Source organism: Schistocerca americana, chromosome 5 (genome assembly GCF_021461395.2).
Source record: "Schistocerca americana isolate TAMUIC-IGC-003095 chromosome 5, iqSchAmer2.1, whole genome shotgun sequence".
Lineage (NCBI taxonomy): Eukaryota > Metazoa > Arthropoda > Insecta > Orthoptera > Acrididae > Schistocerca > Schistocerca americana.
In genome coordinates, this window is record NC_060123.1 from 295204865 (window position 1) to 295232158 (window position 27294).

General features: G+C 46.0%; 1 protein-coding gene across 1 annotated transcript in view; it reads right to left on the reverse strand.

Annotated features, from left to right (window-relative positions):
• Positions 1–2443: 2443 nt before the first annotated feature.
• Positions 2444–27294, reverse strand: part of LOC124616323 (histone-lysine N-methyltransferase 2D-like) — a 77224-nt gene continuing 52373 nt past the window's right edge. Inside the window, exons 7-9 of the mRNA XM_047144629.1 lie at positions 21810–22079; positions 15139–15305; positions 2444–2607 (exon numbers count right to left, since the gene is read on the reverse strand). Of these exons, the coding sequence (XP_047000585.1) occupies positions 2457–2607; positions 15139–15305; positions 21810–22079 (588 nt within the window). The 3' untranslated portion in view covers positions 2444–2456. The remainder of the gene's footprint in view (positions 2608–15138; positions 15306–21809; positions 22080–27294) is intronic.

Genomic DNA, 27294 nt, shown 5'->3' on the forward strand with positions numbered 1-27294 from the left:
GTGTGTGTTCCCTATGTGCCTATGCTACTAGCGCCAGTTTTGTGTAGTGCCACGTTGTGTGGCACCACATTCTGCAATTATCCTTAATTTATGAGCATGAGCGTAAATCAATACCAACTGGCAGCTAATGTCTTTAATTATTTTGTGTCTTGATTCATAGTGGCTGCAGGATCAAAGTGGTATCTGTCCTTCCAGACATATCCAAAAGGGCAGATACCACATATACATTCACAGCTTTCTCAGCACAGCTAACATAGTCAAAGGTAGCTAGCAGTCGGCACTGCACTCTGTGCAGCTCGATAAATGTAAACGAAACGGTGTCATTAACTGCAAATAAGGACATGTGGCTGTCCTCTGTATATGATCATAGTCACAGGGTGACCGTAACACGGAATCAAAAATGCTGCAACAATACTAGTGTATTGGCATAAAGTATTTGAAGCTCACGTTCATGGAACAAGTGACTATCTGTCCGAAATCAAATTTTATCAAAACAGCTACTCTCGTCAGCCACCGAGCCGAGTATCTACTTACTGTGAATAATTAATATACACAATTATACACTGGAGCGCCAAAGAAACTGGTATAGGCATGCATATCCAAATGCAAGGCTATGTAAACAGGCAGAATACAGCGTTGCGGCCAGAAATGCCAATATTAGACAAAAAGTGTCTGGCGCATTTGTTTGATCTATTACTGTTGCTGCAATGGCAGATTATCAAGATTTAAGTGGGTTTGAACGTGGTGTTGTAGTCGATGCTCGAGCGATGGGACACAGCCTCTCCGAGATATTGATGAAGTGGGGATTTTCCCATACGACCGTTTCACGAGTGTACCGTGAATATCAGGAATCCGGTAAAACATCAAATCTCCGACATCGCTGCGGCCGGAAAAAGATGCTGCAAATACAGGACCAATGATGACTAAAGAGAATCGTTCAACGTGATAGAAGTGCAACTCTTCAGCTGATCGCGGCAGATTTCAGTGCTGGGCCATGAACAAGTGTCAGCCTGTGACCCATTCAACGAAACATCATCGATATGGGCTTTCGAAGTCGAAGGCTCACTCATGTACCATTGATGACTGCATAAAACAAAGCCTTACACCTCGCCCGCCAACACCGACATTGGACAGTTGATGACTGGAAACATGTTGCCTGATTAGAGGAGTCCCGTTTCAAATTGTATTAAGTGGATGGACGTGTACGGGTATGGAGACAGCCTCATGAACACATGGACACTGCATCTCAGCAGGGGACTGCTCAAGCTGGTTTTTTTATTTATTCGTATGGCTAGGTCCCCCGTCGGGCACACCGTTCGCCGGGTGCCGGTCTTTCAATTTGACGCCACTTCGGCGACCTGCAGTCGATGAGGATGATAGGATGATGACGTGGACAGCACAACACCCAGTCCGTGGGCGGAGAAAATTCCCCGACCCAGCCGGGAATCGAACCCGGGCTCAGAGGATTGACAAGCCGTCACGCTGACCATTCAGCTACCGGGGGCGGACGCTCAAGCTGGTGGAGGCTCTGTAATGGTGTGAGGCATGTGCAGTTGGAGTGATATGGGACCCCTGATACGTTTAGATACGACAGGTGATACATACGTAAGTATCCTGTCTGATCACCCGCATCCAATCATGTCCATTGTGCACTCCGATGGACTAGGGAAATTCCAGCAGGACAATGCGACACCCCACACGTCTGTAATCGGTACGGAGTGGCTCCAGGGAAACTCTTATGAGTTTAAACACTTCCGCTGGCCACCAAACTCCCCAAACATGAACATTATTGAGCATATCTGGAAAGCCTTGCAACGTGCTCCGCCCACTAGTACTCTACGGATTTATGGACAGTCCTGCAGGATTCATGGTGTCAGTTCCCTCCAGCGCTACTTCAGACATTAGCCGAGTCCATGCCACGTCGTGTTGCGGCACTTCTACATGTTCGCGGGGGCCCTACAGGATAGTAACAGGTGTACCAGTTTCTTTGGCTCTTCAGTGTATGCCGATGATGTATTATTTCAAATACTTTTAAAAATACTGCACAATTATGCGCACAAATGTCTTTACAGTGCTGTCAACGCAAAACTTCTATCAGTTTATTCCCCGGCGAAAAGTCAGTCATTGCGGTGCATTGTCCCTGACACTGCCGAGTCCACAGCATGAGCTTCTGCTTCAGCCCCACTACCAGTTCTCACGGTAATTGGTTTGAAATGAACCACGCCTTTAAAAATGTGCTGGAACTCAAACAACGTGCTCTTCTCCTTGGAGTGAAAAATAGTTCAGCAGAACCGATGTGGGATTGCCACTAAACGTTTCCTGGCTGATCTCAGGTGACAAAGCACGGGAACGTTTCAGGCGAGGAAGGTGCGAAATGAATGACACGGAGATTTATCAAAAAGAGTAAAAAATTTATTTAGAAAAGTGTCGCTATGTACAAAGAGAGCGGGGCCGCGTCAGGCGGCTTCCTGGGGCGGGGCGCCGGCGGCGTTCTCCTCTGCGACCTTGACGAAGGCGGCGCTCAGCTCGCCACGCAGCCTGCTCACCCCGCTGGCCGCCAGGTCGTACATCCAGATGTCCTTGTCCTCGCCCGCAGCCGGCTCCGACCTGACAACAGCAGGGCCGTGTTTAAGAACCGCGGGCTCCTACAATGAACCTGTGGTTCGGGCCATCGCCTGGAGAAGTTTCGTGACAAGGAATACGCAAAAATAGCATTAGAGCACAGTGCGGCTCGTACATATACATTCTCGATGTTCACAAATTTTTAAATTCAGATAAATGTGAGAGAGCGAAGTTAGTAGCATCTGCTGTATAACAGATATGCTGAGCAACATATTTATACGACTTCAGTTGCTGTCAATAATAATAATAATAATAACAGAAATAATAATAATAATAATAATAATAATCAGAGGAAAACGAAATCTTAAGGCAGCCACCAGAACAAGCACAAATAGAACACAAAGTGACACAGATATTAGATATAGAAGAAAAATTTCAGCTAACATATATAGAATACAAAGACACAAATACAGACATTAGACCATTCTTGCATAGACCACCAAATAACCCACAAGTGGAAACAACAATAAAAACTATCAACACAATCATACACAACAAAATAAATGAAAACACAACTATGGAAGAGTTACAACTACTGCTTTATATAGGAGCACTCACTACACTAAATATACACACTAGGCAGAGATCAGAACCAACCAACACACAGAAGAAACCCACAAAACCAGCATGGCAACACAGGCTACAGATCAAAATAGAAAAACTGAGAAAAGACATCAGACAGCTAACACAATTTATAAGAAATGAAATCTCGGAAAAAAAAAACGAAAAAGGTTAGGTAAAATCTCACAACAAGAAGCGACAGAGCAATTAGACGAAAAGAAGCAGAAATTACAAGCATTAGCCAAACGACTCAGAAGATACAAAAAAAGTGAAAATAGAAGGAAACAAAACCAAACAGTCAACACAAACCAAAAGAAATTTTACCAGACAATAGATAACACACACATTAAAATAAACAATCCACCAAACATAACAGACATGGAACACTTCTGGAGCAACATATGGTCAAACCCGGTACAACATAACAGGCATGCACGGTGGATACAAGCAGAAACAGACACATACAAGATGATACCACAAATGCCTGAAGTGACAATTTTGCAACATGAAGTCACCCAAGCAATTAATTCTACTCACAATTGGAAAGCCCCTGGAAATGATAAAATAGCAAATTTCTGGTTAAAGAAGTTCACCTCAACACATTCACATCTAACTAAATTATTTAACAGTTACATTGCAGACCCATACACATTCCCTGATACACTCACACATGGAATAACTTATCTGAAACCTAAAGATAAAGCAGACACAGCGAACCCAGCTAAATATCGCCCCATAACATGCCTACCAACAATATACAAAATATTAACTTCAGTCATTAAACAGAAACTAGTGACACATACAACACAGAACAAAATTATAAATGAAGAACAAAAAGGCTGTTGCAAAGGAGCACGAGGATGTAAAGAGCAACTGATAATAGATGCAGAGGTGACATATCAAGCTAAAACTAAACAAAGGTCGCTACACTACGCATACATCGATTACCAAAAAGCTTTTGATAGTGTACCCCACTCATGGTTACTACAAATATTGGAAATATATAAAGTAGATCCTAAATTGATACAGTTCCTAAACATAGTAATGAAAAACTGGAAAACCACACTTAATATCCAAACAAATTCAAATAATATCACATCACAGCCAATACAGATTAAGCGTGGAATATACCAAGGAGATTCATTAAGTCCTTTCTGGTTCTGCCTTGCTCTGAACCCACTATCCAACATGCTAAATAATACAAATTATGGTTACAATATTACTGGAACATACCCACACAAAATCACACATTTGCTATACATGGATGATCTAAAACTACTGGCAGCAACAAATCAACTACTCAACCAATTACTAAAGATAACAGAAGGATTCAGCAATGATATAAATATGGCTTTTGGAACAGACAAATGTAAGAAAAATAGCATAGTCAAGGGAAAACACACTAAACAAGAAGATTACATATTGGATAACCACAGCGACTGCATAGAAGCGATGGAAAAAACGGATGCCTATAAATATCTAGGATACAGACAAAAAATAGGAATAGATGATAGAAATATTAAGGAAGAGCTAAAAGAAAAATATAGACAAAGACTAACAAAAATACTGAAAACAGAATTGACAGCAAGAAACAAGACAAAAGCTATAAATACCTATGCTATACCAATATTGACCTACTCATTTGGAGTAGTGAAATGGAGTAACACAGACCTAGAAGCACTCAATACACTTACACGATCACAATGCCACAAATATAGAATACATCACATACATTCAGCAACAGAAAGATTCACATTAAGCAGAAAGGAAGGAGGAAGGGGATTTATCGACATAAAAAACCTACATTATGGACAGGTAGACAATTTAAGAAAATTCTTTCTAGAACGAGCAGAAACTAGCAAAATACACAAAGCAATCACCCACATAAATACATCGGCTACACCACTACAATTTCATAACCACCTCTACAACCCTTTAGATCACATAACATCAACAGATACAAAGAAAGTAAATTGGAAAAAGAAAACACTACATGGCAAGCACCCGTATCATCTAACACAGCCACACATCGATCAAGACGCATCCAACACATGGCTAAGAAGAGGCAATATATACAGTGAGACAGAAGGATTCATGATTGCAATACAGGATCAAACAATAAACACCAGATATTACAGCAAGCATATTATTAAAGATCCCAATACCACAACAGATAAATGCAGACTTTGCAAACAACAAATAGAAACAGTAGATCACATCACAAGCGGATGTACAATACTAGCAAATACAGAATACCCCAGAAGACATGACAACGTCGCAAAAACAATACATCAACAGCTTGCCTTACAACATAAACTTTTAAAACAACACGTTCCTACATACAAGTATACACCACAAAATGTACTGGAGAATGATGAATACAAATTATACTGGAACAGAACCATTATAACAGATAAAACAACGCCACATAACAAACCTGACATCATACTCACCAATAAAAAGAAGAAATTAACACAACTAATTGAAATATCCATACCCAATACAGCAAATATACAGAAGAAAACAGGAGAAAAATTTGAAAAATACATCCAACTGGCTGAGGAAGTCAAGGACATGTGGCATCAGGATAAAGTTGACATTATACCAATTATACTTTCAACTACAGGAGTCATACCACGCAATATCCACCAGTACATCAATGCAATACAGCTACATCCAAACTTATATATACAACTTCAGAAATCCGTAATTATTGATACATGTTCAATTACCCGAAAGTTCCTAAACGCAATGTAACATATACCGTACAGTTAAAAGGAAGTGACGCTTGATCAAGGTCCGCGTCACTTTCCTTCCGAACCAGACCTAAGGTCTGAGAAAGGAAAGATAATAATAATAATATGCATAACTAATCTGAATAAAGAACGAACTGTTTTTGTGGAGTTTTGTTTTGTACATAATTAAGTACGGTTTATGGCAAGAACGAAATAATGTTTAAGCTTTCGATACTGCTGCGGAAATTAGATTAGGAAATGAGACGCTTAAATTAGTAAAGGAGTTTTGATATTTGGGGAGCAAAATAACTGATGATGGTCGAAGTAGAGAGGATATAAAATGTAGACTGACAATGGCAAGGAAAGCGTTTCTGAAGAAGAGAAATTTGTTAACATCGAGTATTGATTTAAGTGTCAGGAAGTCGTTTCTGAAAGTATTTGTATGGACTGTAGCCATGTATGGAAGTGAAACATGTTCGATAAATAGTTTAGACAAGAAGAGAATAGAAGCTTTCGAAATGTGGTGCTTCAGAAGAATGCTGAAGATTAGATGGGTAGATCACATAACTAATGAGGAGGTATTGAATAGAATTGGGGAGAAGAGGACTTTGTGGCACAACTTGACAAGAAGAAGGGACCGGTTGGTAGGGCATATTCTGAGGCATCAAAGGATCACCAATGTTGTATTGGAGGGCAGCATGGAGGTTAAAAATCGTAGATGGAGACCAAGAGATGAATGCACAAAACAGATTCAGAAAGATGTAGCTTGCAGTAGGTACTGGGAGATGAAGAACCTTGCAAAGGATAGAGCAGCATGGAGAGCTGCATCAAATCAGTCTCTGGACTGAAGACCACAACACCAAAACCTCCCCGTTTCGCATTTTCGTGTAAGTGGGAGTTTTCGTGCATTTTTATTTTTATGGACAAAAGTACAAGTTCCCTAATTCATGTATTAGTTAACCAACACACCTAACGTACAGGTAATGCAGCACGATCTTAACTGATTGTTGTTATGACGAAAACTTCCGTAATCCATGCTGACTTACTGAATTCTATGGTAGTCAAGATGTACAAGAGCCGAGAGGGAATAAAAAGAGTGGAAGACCAAGAATGAAGTGCCCAGATTAAAAAGTGTGTAAGGTAGGAATGTAGCCTCCCACCCTTACTGTTCAATCTGTACATCGAAGAACCAATGATGGAAATAAAAGATAGGTTCAAGGGTGGAATCAAAATTCAAGGTGAGAGGATATCAATGATAAGATTCGCTGATGACATTGCTGTCCTCAGTGAAAGTGAATAAGAATTACAGGATCTGCTGAATTGAATGACGAGTTTGATGAGTACAGAATATAGATTGAGAGTAAATCAAAGAAAGACAAAAGTGGTGAAAAGTAGCAGAATGTGAACAGCGAGAAACTTAACATCAAGATTTATGGTTACGAAGTAGATGAGGTTAAGGAATTCTGATACCTAGGCAGCAAAATAACCCATGACAGACGGAGCAAGGACGACATAAAAAGCAGATTAGCACTGGCAAAAAGGGCATTCTTGGCCAAGAGAAGTCTCCTAGTACCAAACATTGGCCTTAATTTGAGGAAGAAATTTCTGACAATGTAGGTTTCGGCCACAGCATTGTATGGTAGTAATGGAAATGAGCGTTTGGTGTAGTAACCACAACCAACAGCGGGAACGCCTTGGGCCGCGGATCGGAACCGCCAGGCGGGGAAGCCCCCGGCGGTGGAGCACGCACCACCGGGTAAACACAGGACGAGTCGGACGACAGACCAACGACAACTGACAACAACCGGCCACGACCGACTATGAGCGACACAACAAGAAAGAGATAAACAACGGAGGCTTGTGGAAACCACCACACCAAACACCAAACGTAAATCCACTCGGAACCAGAGTCAGGCAAATGTCAACAACGAGCAACGACCAGAACGCAGTACCGCCGAGATAGAAACGAAATCCAGAGCGAGTACCAGACTGGCTGGACTAGGGCAGAGGGGGTCCCTATATACGAAACTGGAGGGAGCGGCTATTGGCCGCTGTCTGCACGCGGCTTAGCGGTGGCGCCCTCGCTGCGCGAGAGCCGCTGCGCGGAATAGCTGCCGTGGATGCGGAACCCTCTATGAGCTGACCATGTCCATTTGTTCTGCCGCGTGTTCGACTTCAACGGCGGAAGGTACTAGATCCCTCCCTCCCGAAATTGGTGCATAGGGGCAGAAATGCCCCAGACAATGCCAAGGCGGGTGGAACGAGGGCACGGGTTGTGAGACGTCCAGAGGGACCACTGAGGGAGGGGAGGGCAGACTGTCTGTGGCATCCATCAAGGTGTCACCAGAGGGCAGGGGGTCAGTGGGTGTCTCTATACCCCGGCGAGGCGGAAGGGGTGCCTGCAGAACCGGCAAGGAGATGGGGGTTGAAGGGAAGGGCTCCACCTCAAGGGACGTGTCCGCACCAGGAAGCAGGGAATGTGGTGGGGGAGGAATCAAGGCAGGGGCCCAAGTGCGGAGTTGGTTATGGTGGCGACGCTCGAGCCCTCTGTGTGTCTGTACGGCCGTCACTCGCCGCCTATGAGCCGCTGTCATCGTAGCGGGCGTCCATGCAGGTGTGCTGCCATAGGAGCGGGCCCACACGGCCATACCCGGGGCGTAGCGCTGGGAAGGGCGAGAGCGGGGCCCAGAAGGGGATGGTGTCAGCAGGTGGAGGAGGGTCCGAGGTTGTCGCCCGTGAAGGAGTTCGGCAGGACTATGACTGGCCACCGGTGTAGTGCGGTAGGTGCTTAGAAACAAGGTGAGGGCCGAGGTGGTGGCCGACGGCTCCACTGATTTCATCAGCTGCTGTTTGAAAGTGCGGACCAGGCGTTCCGCCGCGCCATTGGATGAAGGGTGGAAGGGGGGAGAGCGAATGTGTTTGATACCATTAGCGGAGCAGAAGGCCTGGAACGAGGACGCCGTGAATTGGGCCCGTTATCTGTGACCAACGTCTGAGGAATGCCTTCAATGGCCTACACCTGCGCCAAGGCGGTGAGGGTGGCTTCAGTGGTGGTGGACGCCATGCGAACCACATATGGGTATTTGGAATAGGCATCAATGATGAGGAGCCACATGGAGCCTAAGAAGGGGCCTGCAAAATCGAGATGGATCCTGTCCCAGGGTTGGCTGGGTGTTGGCCAGGGCGCGAAAGATTGTGTAGGACTAGCCTGATGACGCGCACACACTGTGCAACCACGGACCAGGTGCTCAATGTCTCCATCGACCCCTGGCCAATAGACATGTCGTCGAGCCAACGCCTTCATGCGAGACATCCCCGAGTGTCCGCGGTGTAATAAGTGCAGGATGCGGTGGCCTAAGTCCGGATGGGCGTCCGAGTCTGTGGACAACAGGAGGCGTCCTCCATCACCGAAAGTCTGTGTGAGACATCACGCCACGGGCTGAAGTCAGTTTTCAAACGTCGAGTAAGGTAGGGAGGCCAACCATGGGTCACATAGCGGAGGACTTGCTGCAGAATGGGGTCCCTGCGCGTGGAAGCGGCGATTTGCGTGGCTGTCAGAGGAAATCCATCGAGAGCCTCCTGGCGGGCAGAGTCGATGTGGAAGCACAGGACTTCCTGCTGGTCGAACGCCAGATCGGGTCCTGCTGGGAGACGTGACAAGGCATCAGCATTAGTGTGTTGACTGGGGGGCCTATAGCGGATGGTGTAAGTGTAATTACGCAAGAACAACGCCCAGCGCTGAAGACGCTGAGCCGTCCGTTCTGGGAGATGCGAGTGGGGCCTTAAAAGCGACACTAAGGGCTTGTGATCCGTGAGGAGGGTGAACTGCACCCCAAACAGGTAAATGTGAAATTTTTGAACTGCAAAAATAATGGCAAGAGCCTCCTTTTCGATCTGAGAGTAATTCCTTTGCGCAGGGGTTAACGTCTTGGATGCATATGCCACAAGTTGTTCCGACCCATTCTCATTCCTGTGTGCCAGGACTGCCCCAATCCCGTACGCTGAGGCATCGGCCGCCACCACCAAGGCGCGATCCGGAGAGAAAGGCATCAGGCAAGGGGCAGATTTCAGCATCGTCTTCAGGTGGGTGAAAGCCTGATCGCAGGCAGAAGTCCACGTGTAAGGTACCCATTTGCGACGCAGGCGATTTAGGGGATGCGCGATGTGGGCGGCTTGGGGTAAAAACTTTAAGTAATAATTGACTTTCCCCAAAAATACCTGGAGTTTGGATAAGTTTTGTGGACGGGGAAGGGCATCGATGGCTGCGACATTGCGGTCCGAAGGGCGAATGCCTTCTTTACTGAGCCAATGTCCTAAGTACTCCACTTCCGGTTGAAAAAAACTGCACTTCTCCAGTCGACAACGTAAACCCGCAGCCTGCAGGGCGTGAAATAAGGTACTGAGGTTGCCCAGATGTTCCTGGCACGTGCGCCCCGTGACTAAGATATCATCGAGGTAATTGACACAAGCCGGTATTGGTTGCGTAAGTTGCTCGAGATACCGTTGGAAAATCGGAGGGGCAGAGGAAATGCCAAACGGAAGAAGCTTGTATTTATAGAGACCGAAAGGTGTGTTGATGACGACGACGGCCTGCGATTCCTCATCCAACGGCAATTGGTGATAGGCTTCTGCCAGATCAATCTTAGAAAAGTACTCGCCACCTGCCAGTTTAGCGAGAAGGTCTTCCTGTCGAGGAATAGGATAAGTTTCGACCAAAGACTGAGCGTTGACCGTAGCCCCAAAATCCCCACAAAGACGAAGCGATCCATTGGGTTTCTTGATGACCACTAAGGGCGTTGCCCAGGCACTCGATTGTACTGGCTCGATAACCCCCGCAGCCTGGAGCCGATCGAGTTGCTGCTTGACGGCCGCGCGCAAAGCTACAGGAATAGACCGAGCCTGACAAAAGCGAGGCCGTGCGTTCGGCAGTAAAGTGATGAGTGCCTGGAAATCGGAAGCGCAGCCCAAGTCTGCCGAAAACAGAGAGGAAAAGGACGCGCACAGATCGTCTAGGTCCTGAAATGGAACCGTAGTCGAAACGAACTGCACTTCGTCTTGAATGGAAAAGCCAAACCGTGTGAACGCATCGAGTCCAAAAATGTCCGAAGCCGACGGCTGGTCCACCACAAATAAGGTAAGGGGCCGGGGAACGTTTTTATAGATGGCCATAACAGAAAACTGCCCACGGAGAGGGACAGAACCGTCGCCGTAGGCGACCAACCTCCGAGAGGGTGGGGACAATTCTGGAGACCCGAAACGCGCGTATGTCGTCAGATTGACCAAAGAAATTGTGGCCCCCGTATCGACATGGAAACGGACGTCTTCGTTAAAGATGCGTAGGGTGAGGAATAACGTTTGAGCCAATGTGTCGGTCCGAGGGGCGACTGCGTGTAAAGCATGGACGGCCTCCTGTTGGCCCGCAGGGTCGTGACGGGGGCGGGTCGAGCGGCTCTGACAGACAGATCGAAGGTGGGCCTCTTTCTCGCAGAGCGAACAGGTCTTCCAGCGATGGGGACAGTCAGCTCGAGTGTGGGCCGAGAAGCACTGGGGGCGCGACGGGAGGGGGCCACGCAGCCGACATCGAGAGGCGACCGGCGGTTCGGACGCCATAGAGACGTCAGACAGCGAGGAATCTCAACGGCGGTGCCCTCTGGAGACTGCGCCCCGTCGACGGCGATAAGGAGTGGAGCGGGAAGTGGACTCGACCGCCGCCACCTGGGGCCACGCCATGAGACGTTCGTTCGCCGCTTGAGCAATTTCGAAGGAATGGGCAATATGCAGAATGTCTTCCAACGAGGTGTTGTCCAACTTTAACGCCGCAGTGCGGACCTCTGGATCGGGCGCCAGTTGAACGACCACATCCCGAATTAACGAATCTGCATATGACGTCTTGCACTGCTGATTGGCGCACGTGAAGTTGCATTTGCGGCTGAGGCCTTGCAAATCCGTCACCCGGGAATGGCAGGACTGACCCGGCTGCTTGTAGTATTGATGGAATTCCAAGCGAGACACAACCACATGGTATCGCTGGGAATAATAGTTAGCAACACACAAATCTCGTGAAAGGAGAGAGCCACGGGGTCGGCCAATGGTACCAACTTGCAGAGCAAGAAAAACGTGTCCGGTGAGGCCCAAGACAAGAACAACGACCGCTGCAGAGAGTCATCTGACACCTGAAAGGCCGTGAAATGTTGCTTCCGACGATGCAGGTACGTTTCCCAATACTCTTGTGCGTAGTTGAACGGTGGGAACGACGGCGAACGTGGGAACGTGTCTGAAAGCGGGCCACCTGGGGAAAGAGGTGGGAGGGAATCCCGCTTATTGACCCTGTCCGAGAGCAACTGCTGCTGCTGCTGTCGCATGAGCTGCTGCTGTTGCTCTAAGAGAGTGAGCAATATCTCTTCCATACTCCTATGTTCCGTTTACCCCGTCGCCAAATGTAGTAACCACAACCAACAGCGGGAACGCCTTTGGTCGCGGATCGGAGCCGCCAGGCGGGGAAGCCGCCGGCGGTGGAGCACGCACCACCGGGTAAACACAGGACGAGTCGGACGGCAGACCAACGACAACTGACAACTACCGACCACGACCGACTATGAGCGACACAACAAGAAAGAGATAAACAACGGAGGCTTGTGGAAACCACAACACCAAACACCAAACGTAAATCCACGCGGAACCAGAGGCAGGCAAATGTCAACATCGAGCAACGACCAGAACGCAGTACCGCCGAGATAGAAACGAAATCCAGAGCGAGTACCAGACTGGCTGGACTAAGGAAGAGGGGGTCCTTATATACAAAACCTTAGGGAGCGGCTATTGGCCGTTGTCTGCACGTGGCTTAGTGGTGGCGCCCTCGCTGCGTGAGAGCCGCTGCGCGGAATAGCCGCCGCGGAGGCGGAGCCCTCTGTGGGCTGACCACGTCCATTTGTTCTGCTGCGCGTTCGACTTCCGCGGCGGAAGGTACTAGATTTGGCGTCATTGGCTGGGAGGCCCCTTGTGGGGCCACGTCCGGCCGCCTTGGTGCAGGTCTTATTACATTTGACGCCACAGTGGGCGACCTCCGCGCCGGATGGGGATGAAATGATGATGAAGACAGCACAACATCTAGTCCCTGAGCAGAAAAAATCCCCGACCCAGCCGGGAATCGAAGCTGGGCCGTAGGACGGCAATCCATCACGCTGACCACTCAGCTATCGGGGCGGACATTGTATGGTAGTGAAACAGGGACTGTGGGAAAACCGGGACAATAGAGAATTGAATGATCTGAGATGTGGTGCTAGAGACGAATGTTGAAATTTAGGTGGACTGATAAGATCAGGACTGAGGGCGTTCTGTGTAAAATCGGTCAGAAAAAGAATGTATGGAAGGCACTGACACAAAGATGGACAGGATGACAGGACGTCTGGTAAGATGTCAAGGAATAACTTCCACAGTACTAGAGGGAGCCGTAGAGGGCAAAAGCTTTAGAGGAAGACAGAGATTTGAATATAAGCAGCAAACAATTGAGGACATATGTTGCAAGTGTTACGCTGAGATGAAGAGGTTGGCACGGGAGAGGAATTCGTGAGGGGTCGCACCAGGCAAATCAAAAGACCGAGCGAGGACTAAAACGGTGGTAGCCTACGGTAGTTTTGCAACTCTAGTGACAAGCATTACCAAAAAGACGACAAAGTGATTTTCGAGGTGGAACGTTTCCTGAACAGCCGAGAGGCTATCTGGTAAAACCGAAGTCTACGTCAAGGCATCCATCGTTGGGAAAAAATATGTCATAGAGAGGAACGATCACCAAGTTTCATGTTCTCTGCTAGGTTTTCCCTTCCTACGAGGGCCACTCCAAAAGAAATGCACACTATTTTTGTAAAAATACTGTTTTTATTCTGCAAGTTTTACAGTGTGTAGATACATCCTTCCCGCTTGTTTTCAAACTTAGTTCAACCTGTTCCTGTGAGTGGCGCCATCACAGCATGTCTTCAAGATGGCTGCTACACTTGACGTTCGTCAGAAGCAACGTACTGTCATAGAATTCCTGTGCTGTGAAAACGAGACAGTGGGAAACATCCACAAGAGGTTGAAAAAAAGTATGGAGATGCTGCTGTCGATCGCAGTACAGTTAGTCGGTGGACAAGCAGGTTACGTGATGAAAGCGGGCACGGCAATATTGAGGACTGTCCTCACAGCGGCAGGCTTCGTACTGCACACACTCCAGACAATGAGCAGAGAGTTAACGAATTGGTGACTGCTGACAGACGCATCACAGTGAACGAATGGTCACGCTACGTTGGGATAGAGGAAGGAAGTGATTGCAGAATACTGAAAGTGTTGGCGTTAAAAAGGTTTGTGCCAGATAAGTTCCCAGGATGTTGACAGTGGCTCACAAAGAAACAAGAAAAACGGTATGCAGCGAATGTTTGGAACAGTACGAGAATGGTGGAGATGAATTTCTTGGAAGAATTGTGACAGGTGATGATACATGGCTCCATCATTTTTCACCAGAGACGAAGAGACAATTGATGGAGTGGAATCATGCAAATTCACCCAAGAAAAAAAATTCGAAACCACACCTTCTGCTGGAAAAGTTATGGCTACAGTGTTTTTCGATTCCGAAGGACTCTTGCTTGTGGACATCATGCCAAGTGGAACAACCAGAAATTCTGATGCATATGTGACGACACTGAAGAAACTTCAACCTCGACTGAGTCGTGTTCGACCACATCGGCAAAAGCAGGATGTTTTGCTGTTGCACGACAATGCACGGCCACGTGTCAGTCAAAAAACCATGGAAGTGATCACAAAACTCGGATGGACAACACTGAAACACGCGCCTTACAGTCCTGACCTGGCTCCATGTGACTATCATCTCTTTCGGAAACTGAAAGACTCTCTTCGTGGAACAAGGTTTGAAGATGATGACTCCCTTGTGCACGCTGCCAAACAGTGGCTCCAACAGGTTTTACCATGCGAGTATATAGGCCCTGGTTCCAAGATGGCGTAAGGCAGTTCAGAGGGATAGAAATTATGTGAAGAAATGAAAATATTGTTCCTAAAGGATGTATCTACACACCGTAAAACTTTCAAACATGTAGAATAAAAGATGGAATTTAAAAAAAAGAATAGTGTGTATTTCTTTTGGAGTGACCCTCGTATGACGTAGTGAATTTGATTAATCTTTGAAAGAGAGCCTGTAGAATGTGGCAGGTGAAATGGTGTGGGTACTCACGGCGGCGTGACGAGCAGCACGATGCTCTGCTTGGTGGAGGGCAGCTGCCTCTCGGCCGCCAGCCAGTCGTCGATGTTCTTGCGGTCGGCCACGGCCAGCACCTTGGCCAGCCTCGCGGGCAGCGATGGGGGGTCCTCGTCAGAGCGCGCGCTCGCCGCGCCCTCCTCCTGCAAACAGGGAACAGCGTCAACCGGCTGCACGGTAGCGACAGCCACACCACCTGGACGAGACTCCGTCCCGGCAGCGTAGACCTACTGTCAGCTGCCCCACTATGACCGCGTCTCGTCGTCGACTAATAACCAAAATACGATCACGTGGACAGATGCGATTAGCTAGAAGAAGTCTTAAGTAATAGAACCAGATCGTTATATCACGGCACAATAGGCCATTGTTAAACCCCCTCATAAGAGAGGTGACTGGAGAGACGTCGATAAGTACCTACCTGTTCGCTAATGACATCATTCTCCAAAATATCGGAGAAGACGATGTACTCTAGAACAGTATCTTACAATAATGTCCTTAGTAAATAGCAGTTTGGGTTTCATAAGAGCAATCACCTGAGAAGCATTAAAAGCATTTTCTGTGACCTATCTAACACATTTGACTGTAGGAATCACAGTATCATCCAGTATAAACCGAGGCTTAACGGAAGTGATGATATAGTCAAGCAGTGGATAATGCTAATGAAAAGAACGCTGGAAGCTGTATTTAGAAATTCAACCAATGTAAGCAGGAGAAATTCTTCTGAGCACACACACACACACACACACACACACACACACACACACACACACACACACACACACAGAGGCAGACACAATATTTGAACAACAAAACCCAACTCATATGCCACGACACAATCAGCCACTGTTAAACTCCTGTATAAGAAAAGTGATACATGGTGGTTCAGTTGCCCCTGCCTATAGATTTTATGCAACCTGCAACGGCTTCAAAAACCATACTTGAAATTTTATTATTCTCTTGCTCTCTATGTGCAAACTATTAGTGCTACAGAAAAAATTAACAGGACTTTTCATAGGAAATTTAATTTAGTTAGATTTTATATTGGGATATGCTTTTGCTGATTGCCAGTTTTCGTATTATTCAAGAAAAACCTGTTTAAAGTTCACTTTTGCATGTCATTTTTGAATAATTCAGAAACTATGGCCTCTGTCGAAAACTTATCATAGTACAGAATTTAACTAGATTAAATTTCTTGCGAAAAGGTCCTGTTAATTTTTTTTGTAGGACTATAAGTTTGCATGTAGTGAGCAAGAGAACATGAAAATCTAATGCTTGGTATTTGAAGTCGTTGTGGGTTGCAAACCCATAGGCAGAAGCAGCGAATATATATATATATATATATATATATATATATATATATTGCCTTTCTCCGAGCATAGAGGAAGGCAATGGCAAACCACCTCCGCTAGGACCTTGCCCAGTCGGCAGTGCAGGTCTCCTGCATCGTCCCCTACACTCCTCGGAGTGTGGGACCTCACCACCACCGCCATATATATGCTACCCATTCACAAGCTTTTCCTCTAAAAATGACTAATTATTTCGATTCAAAACCATACAAGAATTTCTCTATTGTATAGAAACTCTTGTTAAGGAGGAACATATTTAATCTACATATTAAAACACTTCTGCTACCTGTCAGATATTTTATTTTCATCAGTAGATTGTCAGAGTTGCATAGCGTCATATTTCACACATTTCTGTGCCGAAGTTAGTTACATTAAAGGGCAAATGCGGATAGTTTATCCTTCTAATCTTGTACTTCTGAATATCTCTGTTACTGTCAAACTCAGGTGGATTGTTGATAACAAATTTCAGTGAATAAATGTATTGTGGGGCTGTGGATAGTATTCCCAGCTGGTCTGAGAAGTGTCTGCAAGCTTTAGAGAAGTGAACCACGCACATAATTTTAATTAGTTTCTTTTGTGCAGTGAATATTTTTTATCTGAGAGGAGAGTTACCCAAGAATGTTATCCTTCAAGATATCAGTGAATGAAAATATGCAAAATATTTTAATTAACTGTCTTCTGCATCCCCAAAATTGGGTATTATTCTTATGCCAAAAGTAGGCAAACCTAAACTTTTTGGCAAGTCTACTAAGTAGTTTTCCCTGTTTAAGATTTCGTCAATATGGACACCTAAGGAACTGAATGAATTGCTTTTTTTCTTGTTTCTCTTCTTTTTAGTTTAAAGCTAGCACATTCATGCAAAACCATTCAGTAAATTTGAGAAAAAGATAAATTAGTATTCTCTCTGTTCATAGTTTTTTGCATGGCTTCACAACAATGCTTGTATCATTTGCAAACAGAACTAATTCTGCCTCCTGATGCAAACAAAATGGCAGAGACTTGACAAAATAAGGTGTTTCAGGGTTTTGCTTCAAACATCTAGGGGTGACAGAACAAGTCATGGGGAACAACTTTTGTCAGACAATATGCTCACTGATACCTCTCGGCAATGCTACGTTTCTTTTTACTGAATTTGCCAGCATGTGATGACGAGGTTTCTCCGAACTATCAGTATCTACTAACTACGTGTGCTGCGTTTGCATACTAACTACTCCAGTAAACTGATAGAGTGATTTCCAACAAGAAAACCTCAAGAATGAGTGTCTTTAATTTGGAAAAAAGTATTTTAGAAGTAAATCAGGAACCCATCCTACCCCCTCTCATGCAGAGCAGATGGCTGGATTATTTAAGGAGCAGTCAAATGAAAAGCGACTATGCACCACTACGGGACCATGGGATGGTTCTATTGAAAAGTGATCGCCACATGTTAATATATTTATTCCACTTGGAGACGAGATGAACAATTTCTGTTTCGTAGAACGCGGTTGCCTGTTGACAGATCCACAAACACAGCCACTCTTGCACTTCCTTGTCCGACTAAGACTGATGTCCACACACGTCTTTCTTCAGGTTGCCAAAGATTTAAAAATCGCACACTGAAAGACTGGGGTTCTACAGAGGATGTTGCAGTGTTTCCCAACCAAATTGCTGAAGAGTAGCCTTCGTCCGATTGACAGTATGGAGGCGGGCGTTATCGTGTATCTTACAGGAACTTGAGTGAATAGCTTTGGATTTCGTTGACGGTGGAGATGTCGGATATTTCCTCCGACTGCTTTGTCGTTGAGCTCGAGGTGATGGCACCACGTAAGGCCATGATGACCTCCTTGTTTGACTGTAGGCACCTTCTGGTTGTCGAGTTCCTCGAGAATGGAACCACAATCAATGCATAGTGCTACGAAGACACTATGCAAAACTGCGACGTGCCATAATATCTAAATGCTCAGGAATGGTGTCAGATGGAATCATCCTGTTGCTAACGCTCGTTCCTCAGTGCCAATCGGACGAAGGCTACACTTCGGCGATTTGTTTGTGAAATACTGCAACATCATCTGTTCAGCCAGGATCTTTCAGTGTGATTTTCACACTGGCGACATGAAGAAAGACATGCACAGACGTTGGTTTTGGTAGCTGACCACGTTCTATGAAAGAGGAATTGATCATATTGTCTCCTTGTGGGATATATGTCTTAACATTTGTGGTGATAGTGCTGGCGTAAGCTGCTGCCAGCACAACCATCGGCAAAAATGTAGCAAGAAGATCGATAGCAGGCCGAATGAAGCTCGCATATCAGGAGAGAGGCCAAAGACAGACTCACAAGCAACATGCCGTCAACGCCCTCTCGACCCCAAGTATTTAGATCGCCACCGCTGACTGGAGGGCTCAGTCTCAGTCACTAGCTCAGTCTCAGTCACTACCTCAGCCACTCAGTCACTGGTGCACTAACTCACACTATAAATTGCGATCTGTCAGTATGTTATGTTATGTGTGCCTCCTGCTTTTTTTTCTTTAACTAATTTGTGCCTGATTTTATTCTGAGAAGCTCAGTAATGTATGTAACTACCATAAATGTAAATATGATTAAACAAAAAGCGCAGCTGGAGAGCAAGAAACTCTTTAGCGCGCAGTCCCCACAACGATAGTATTAGAGAATCTTTGAGTATGGACTCTAAAAAAGAAGACAATTGATTTTATTTAAAAAAAGACTGTTAATCGGTATCTTGTGGAAAGAAGACGTGTTGCTAGGCCGTCGCTCAGAACGTGTTGTTACAGTTAATGAAAATTGATAAAACCAAGAAGACGTGTTGCTAGGCCGTCGCTCAGAACGTGTTGTTACAGTTAATGAAAATTGATAAAACCGAGTAAAGTATGTGAAAGAGTTGCCACACGGTTAAGTATGCAAATTTTCTGGAAGTGAAGAATAGAAATATCTTGTTTTTGGAATAGGACTGAACTTCATTGTCGTTGCCGTCTATCAATCGACCGAATTGTAAGTGTACAAAGTTCACTAAAATTCAGGAAAAGAAATGCATTCTCTATATCAACGTCAGGGAGAAGAAGTTCTACAGATCGACCACGGCAACTTAGCCCGGAAGAGTTTACTGATAAAGACGCCGGCCGTGAAAGCCTACATGGAATGAAAGCATTCTCTATAGTTTTCATTCAATAAGTAACAACCTCTCAGATTTCTTAATTACAGTAATTGGATTATGTTCTTGTACAATAGTATGGTGCTGAACTCCACTGACCAATTTTGATGTAGCAGGACGTGTAGTTTGAAGGAAGTTTGTGTGCTAAGCAATCTCCTTTTCTCACGGAAAGCACATTGCAATTTCATCTTTCTTACTTACAACAGTGGTCCCGTAGGTACGAAAAGCCGCGAAAACTAGGGCTCAAAGCTATCCGCAATACGGCCAAATAACTAACAGAGGCGTATTTTAAACCTTAAAGAACAATAACTTCCTCCAAATTGCAATACGTCAACAACTGGTGCAGAAGCTGATCATTCAAGGAGGCAGCAACCAAAATTCAGGTACCAGTTACGACTTAAAGCAAAAATATCAATCAAAAATCAGTCTCTCTCTCTCTCTCTCTCTCTCTCTCTCTCTCTCTCTCTCTCTCTCTCTCTCTCCAAACACAAATATAAATATTGATATTATTATTATTATTATTATTATTATTATTATTATTATTAAAAAAAGTCATTTTTATAAGTACACTGCGATCAGATTAGTGTAAATAGCGGGACTTGTACTTCACCAGCAGTGAGGCTAACGTGGATTAATATTGAAGAGCTTGTACCCAACACATGGATGCTGTTAAAGTATCTGCTATCTGTTAAAGTAAATAAAGAAGCCTGTTAATACACGTGTGCAGTTGTGTTGTAAAAAGAGGACACCGGCCACCGAACAACATCCTCTTCCTCGACTCCTATGGTACAAGACACTACCGTGGCAACGAGGATACAACAGTGATTATTTTTGAATGCAACGATACCAAGGCACCATTGTGGCGGGTGTTCTGTTTTCATTTGACTTGCCCTGATAGGTAACACACATCTCACACACAAGCTGCATGTCGCTGGAAAACGCTAGCGAGCATTTTGTCTCCAACAAAAGTCGTGCCCCATGTGATCTATTACCCCTAGACGATTAATGCGAAGACTTTTCTCTGTAAGTGTCAGTACCACCTTAGTCTGCTCTCTTGTATCTTTTCCCCCATGGGTCACACTTTCACCTTCAGTCTGGAGCCGCGCGACCGCTACGGTCGCAGGTTCGAATCCTGCCTCTGGCTTGGAGGTGCGTCATGTCCTTAGGTTAGTTAGGTTTAAGTAGTTCTCAGTTCTAGGGGACTGATAACCTCAGAAGTTAAGTCCCATAGTGCTCAGGACCATTTGAACCATTTCGAACCCACTTTGGTTCAAATGGTTCAAATGGCTCTGAGCACTATGGGACTTAACTGCTGTGGTCATCAGTCCCCTAGAACTTAAAACTACATAAACCTAATTAACCTAAGAACATCACACACATCCATGCCCGAGGCGACCGTAGCGGTCGCGCGGTTCCAGACTGTAGCGCCTAGAACCGCTCGGCCACTCCGGCCGGCTAAACCCACTTTCACAACTCCTCTAACAAATTCATTTCTAATCCTGTCCTTCCTTGTTACCTCACACATCCACCTCAGCTTCCTCATTTCCGCCCCTTCCATCTTCCTTTCCCGGGCAACTGTGATTGGGCATGTCTCTGCCAATCGCAGTAGCCCAAGAAATGGCCATGTCTCTGCCAATCACAGTAGCCCAGGAAAGGAAGATGGAAGTGGCGGAAATGAGGATGCTGTGGGGTAACGAGGAAGGACAGGATTAGAAATGAATTTGTTAGAGGAGCTGTGAAAGTGGGACCCATGGGGAAAAAGATACAAGAAAGCAGACTAAGGTGGTACAGACACTTACAGAGGAAAGGGGAAGAGAATATTGGTAAGAGAATTGAAGATATAAAGACTGAAGGAGCGAGAAGGAGAGGAAGACCATAGATGAGGTGGAAGGATAAGATATCCGGGGACCTGAGGGAGAAAGGATGGAAGAAGGAAGAGGCAATGGATAGAGTACTACGGAGGAGAAGGATCCAGAAGAGCAACGCCAACCCTACGTGACGTGGGACAAGGTGACGATAAAGAAAGAAAGAAGAAAGAAAGAAAGTTTAATACGAAGACTTCGGAACTCCCCGTATTCCGAGATCAGATGTACGCCAAAGACGTAACTTCTCGCAGCCTGCTTGTGAAACAGCGGCGGGGTGTTTCGTGGCTGACCTGGGACGGGCTCTCGAGCGGCGCGAGGATGACGACGCTCGTGATGTTGCGGCCGCGCAGCGCGTCGGGCACGGGGAAGGCGGCGCCCGCGACGCTGAGCGGCAGGTAGCGGCTGTAGCCGGCGGCGGCCTGCTGCAGCTGCGCCTCGGCGCCTGCCTCGCCCGCCACCACCACGGCGCGGTCCAGCGTCTCGCGCGCGTCCGCGGGCGCCGACAGGTGGGACTCCACCACGCGCCGGCCCTCTGCTGTGCCGGGCGTGTACCGCACCACCTGCCGAAACAACAGCACCGGCGTCACACTCGTGTTTCTCTCTCTCTCCGTACAGACGCTGCACAGTCGTTCATTCCGAGAAAATGACGTAGGGTAAGGTCGCTCACGTCCGACCCCTTAAGAGAGAATTACTTTTGGTTCTTTTTATTATTCTCGAGTCAGAAACATGCAAATTTACAGTAGCTATATATATATATATATATATATATATATATATATATATATATATATATATATATATATATATATATATAGGGCGAGTCACCTAACATTACCGCTGGATATATTTCGTAAACCACATCAAATACTGACGAACCGATTCCACAGACCGAACGTGAGGAGAGGGACTAGTGTAATTGTTTAATACAAACCGTACAAAAATGCACGGAAGTATGTTTTTTAACACAAACCTACGTTTTTTTAAATGGAACCCCGTTAGTTTTGTTAGCACATCTGAACATATAAACAAATACGTAATCAGTGCCGTTTGTTGCATTGTAAAATGTTAATTACATCCGGAGATATTGTAACCTAAAGTTGGCGCTTGAGTACCACTCCTCCGCTGTTCGATCGTGTGTATCGGAGAGCACCGAATTACGTAGGGATCCAAAGGGAACGGTGATGGACCTTAGGTACAGAAGAGACTGGAACAGCACATTACGTCCACATGCTAACACCTTTTTATTGGTCTTTTTCACTGACGCACATGTACATTACCATGAGGGGTGAGGTACATGTACACACGTGGTTTCCGTTTTCAATTACGGAGTGGAATAGAGTGTGTCCCGACATGTCAGACCAATAGATGTTCAATGTGGTGGCCATCATTTGCTGCACACAATTGCAATCTCTGCCGTAATGAATCTCGTACATGCAGCAGTACATCTGGTGTAATGTCGCCGCAGGCTGCCACAATACGTTGTTTCATATCCTCTGGGGTTGTAGGCACATCACGGTACACATTCTCCTTTAACGTACCCCACAGAAAGAAGTCCAGAGGTGTAAGATCAGGAGAACGGGCTGGCCAATTTATGCGTCCTCCACGTCCTATGAAACGCCCGTCGACCATCCTGTCAAGGGTCAGCCTAGTGTTAATTGCGGAATGTGCAGGTGCACCATCATGCTGATACCACATACGTCGACGCGTTTCCAGTGGGACATTTTCGAGCAACGTTGGCAGATCATTCTGTAGAAACGCGGTGTATGTTGCAGCTGTTTGGGCCCCTGCAATGAAGTGAGGACCAATGAGGTGGTCGCCAATGATTCCGCACCATACATTTACAGTCCACGGTCGCTGTCGCTCTACCTGTCTGAGCCAACGAGGATTGTCCACGGACCAGTAATGCATGTTCCGTAGATTCACTGCCCCGTGGTTTGTGAAACCCGCTTCATCGGTAAACAGGTAGAACTGCAACGCATTCTCTGTTAATGCCCATTGACAGAATTGCACTCGATGATTAAAGTCATCACCATGTAATTGATGATGTAGCGACACATGAAACGGGTGAAAGCGGTGACGATGTAGTATGCGCATGACACTACTTTGACTCAGTCCACCGGCTCTCGCAATGTCCCGTGTACTCATGTGTGGGTTCATGGCAACAGCAGCTAACACACCAGCTGCACCCGCTTCTCCTGTGACGGGCCTGCTACGGATCCGTTTGCGTGCTACGACCATACTTTTTGCATACAGTTGGCGGTAGATGTTTTGCAATGTGCGGCACGTTGGATGCTCTCTGTCCGGGTACCGTTCTGCATACACCCTGCAGGCTACAGCTGCATTTCGTCGACACTCGCCATAGATGAGTATCATCTCCGCCTTTTCAGAGTTCGAGTACACCATGGTCACAGTTCCTACAACTCTACACTATCACAGACGTCTGGTAACACGGTGTACTACAGTTGGTCTGCGTACGGAGACGAATGCAGAATAACAATAGCAGCAAGCGCTACATGCGGACACTGCGACAGCTAGACCAAACCACAACAGTGCACTACAGCCACACACGTAAACACGGTCGTCATCGTAAACATGTCCCTGCAGATGCTGCTCGCCGACCGTGGCCCGTGTTTGTTACAACACGCAACTGAACGTCGGAGGTTTCAAGCGTCAACTTTAGGTTACAATATCTCCGGATGTAATTAACATTTTACAATGCAACAAACGGCACTGATTACGTATTTGTTTATATGTTCAGATGTGCTAACAAAACTAACATGGTTCCATTTAAAAAAAACGTAGGTTTGTGTTAAAAAACATACTTCCGTGCATTTTTGTACGGTTTGTATTAAACAGTTACACTAGCCCCTCCCCTCACGTTCGGTCTGTGGAATCGGTTCGTCAGTATTTGATGTGGTTTACGAAATATATCCAGCGGTAACGTTAGGTGACACCCTGTATATACAGGGTGTTACAAAAAGGTACGGCCAAACTTTCAGGAAACATTCCTCACACACAAATAAAGAAAAGATGTTATGTGGACATGTGTCCGGAAACGCTTAATTTCCATGTTAGAGCTCATTTTAGTTTCGTCAGTATGTACTGTACTTCCTCGATTCACCGCCAGTTGGCCCAATTGAAGGAAGGTGATGTTGACTTCGGTGCTTGTGTTGACATGCGACTCATTGCTCTACAGTTCTAGCATCAAGCACATCAGTACGTAGCATCAATAGGTTGGCGTTCGTCACGAACGTGGTTTTGCAGTCAGTGCAATGTTTACAAATGTGGAGTTGGCAGATGCCCATTTGATGTATGGATTAGCACGGGGCAATAGCCGTGGCGCGGTACGTTTGTATCGAGACAGATTTTCAGAACGAAGGTGTCCCGACAGGAAGAGGTTCGAAGCAATTGATCGGCGACTTAGGGAGCACGAAACATTCCAGCCTATGACTCGCTACTGGGGAAGACCTAGAACGACGAGGACTCCTGCAATGGACGAGACAATTCTTCGTGCAGTTGACGATAACCCTAATGTCAGCGTCAGAGAAGTTGCTGCTGTACAAGGTAACGTTGACCACGTCACTGTATGAAGAATGCTACGGGAGAACCAGTTGTTTCCGTACCATGTACAGCGTGTGCAGGCACTATCAGCAGCTGATTGGTCTCCACGGGTACACTTCTGCGAATGGTTCATCCAACAATGTGTCAATCCTCATTCCAGTGCAAATGTTCTCTTTACGGATGAGGTTTCATGCCAACGTGATCAAATTGTAAATTTTCACAATCAACATGTGTTGGCTGACGAGAATCCACACGCAATTGTGCAATCACGTCATCAACACCGATTTTCTGTGAAGGTTTGGGCAGGCATTGTTGGTGATGTCTTAATTGGGCCCCATGTTCTTCCACCTACGCTCAATGGAGCACATTATCATGATTTCATACGGGATACTCTACCTGTGCTGCTAGAACATGTGCCTTTACAAGTACGACACAACATGTGGTTCATGCACGATTGAGCTCCTTCACATTTCAGTCGAAGTGTTCGTACGCTTCTCAACAACATATTCGGTGACCGATGGATTGGTAGAGGCGGCCCAATTCCATGGCCTCCACGCTCTCCTGACCTCAACCCTCTTGAATTTCATTTATGGGGGCATTTGAAAGCTCTTGTCTACGCAACCCCGGTACCAAATGTAGAGACTCTTCGTGCTCGTATTGTGGACGGCTGTGATACAGTACGCCATTCTCCAGGGCTGCATCAGCGCATCAGGGATTCCATGCGACGGAGGGTGGATGCATGTATCCTCGCTAACGGAGGACAGTTTGAACATTTCCCGTAAAAAAGTGTTTGAAGTCACGCTGGTACGTTCTGTTGCTGTGTGTTTCCATTCCATGATTAATGTGATTTGAAGAGAAGTAGTAAAATGAGCTCTAACATGGAAAGTAAGCGTATCCGGACAAATGTCCACATAACATATTTTCTTTCTTTGTGTGTGAGGAATGTTTCCTGAAAGTTTGGTCGCACCTTCTTGTAACGCGCTGTATATATATATATATATATATATATATATATATATATATATATATATATATATATATATATATTACATGTGCCCAGTACTTTGCAACCTCCAAGTCACTTGGAGTGGCTTGCAGATCAATCTTCGTGCACGACGCAGGATACAAAAGGCACTGGAGAATGTGGCTTGTTGTTTCTTCTTGTCGACAATCACAGGACGTATCTTCTGTTATGAAGCCCCATCTCTTCAGGATGTCTCTGGATCGTCCAACTCCTGATCGTAATCTGTTTAAAGATTTCCACTCGAGCCAGCTCTCGTTGTGTCCAGGTGGTAGTTATTCAGCTTCTGGCTTCTGCAGGTAGCGTAATTTACACTGAAGCGCCAAATAACTGGTATAGGCATGCATATTCAAATACAGAGATTCTTAAACAGCCAGAATACTGCGCTGAGGTCGGCAGCGCCTATATAAGACAACAAGTGCCTGGTGCACTTGTTAGATCGATTACTACTGCTACAATGGCAGGTTCTCAATATTTAAATGAGTTTCAACGTGGTGTCACCGTCGGCGCGCGAGCCATGGGACAGAATCTCCGAGGCAGCGATAAAGTGCGGATTTTCCCGTACGACCATTTCACGAGTGTACCGTGAATATCAGGAATCCGGTAAATCATCAAATCTACGACATCGCTGCGACCGGAAAAAGATCCAGCAAGAACGGGACCAGCGACGCCTGAGAGAATCGCTCAACGTGACGGAAGTGCAACTCTTCTGCAATCTGCTGCAGATTTCAATGCTGGGTTATCAACAAGCCTTAGCGTGCGAACCATTCAAACAAAACATCGTCGATGTGGGCTTTCGGAGCCGAAGGCCCACTCGTGTACTCTTGATGACTGCACGACACAAAGCTTTACGCCTCACCTGGGCCCGTCAACACCGACATTGGACTGTTCATGACTGGAAACATGTTGCCTGGTCGGACGAGTCTCGTTTCAAATTGTATCGAGCGGATGGGCGTATACAGGTATGGAAACAACCGCACGAATCCATGGACCCTTCATGTCAGCAAGGAACTGTTCAAGATGGTGGAGGCTCTGTAATGGTGTGCGGCGTGTGTACTTGGAATGATATGGGACCCCTGACACGTCTAAATACGATTCTGACAGGTGCGACATACGTAAGCATCCTGTCTGGTCGCCTGCATCCATTCATGTTCATCGTGCATTTCTACGGACTTGGGTAATTCCAGCAGGAC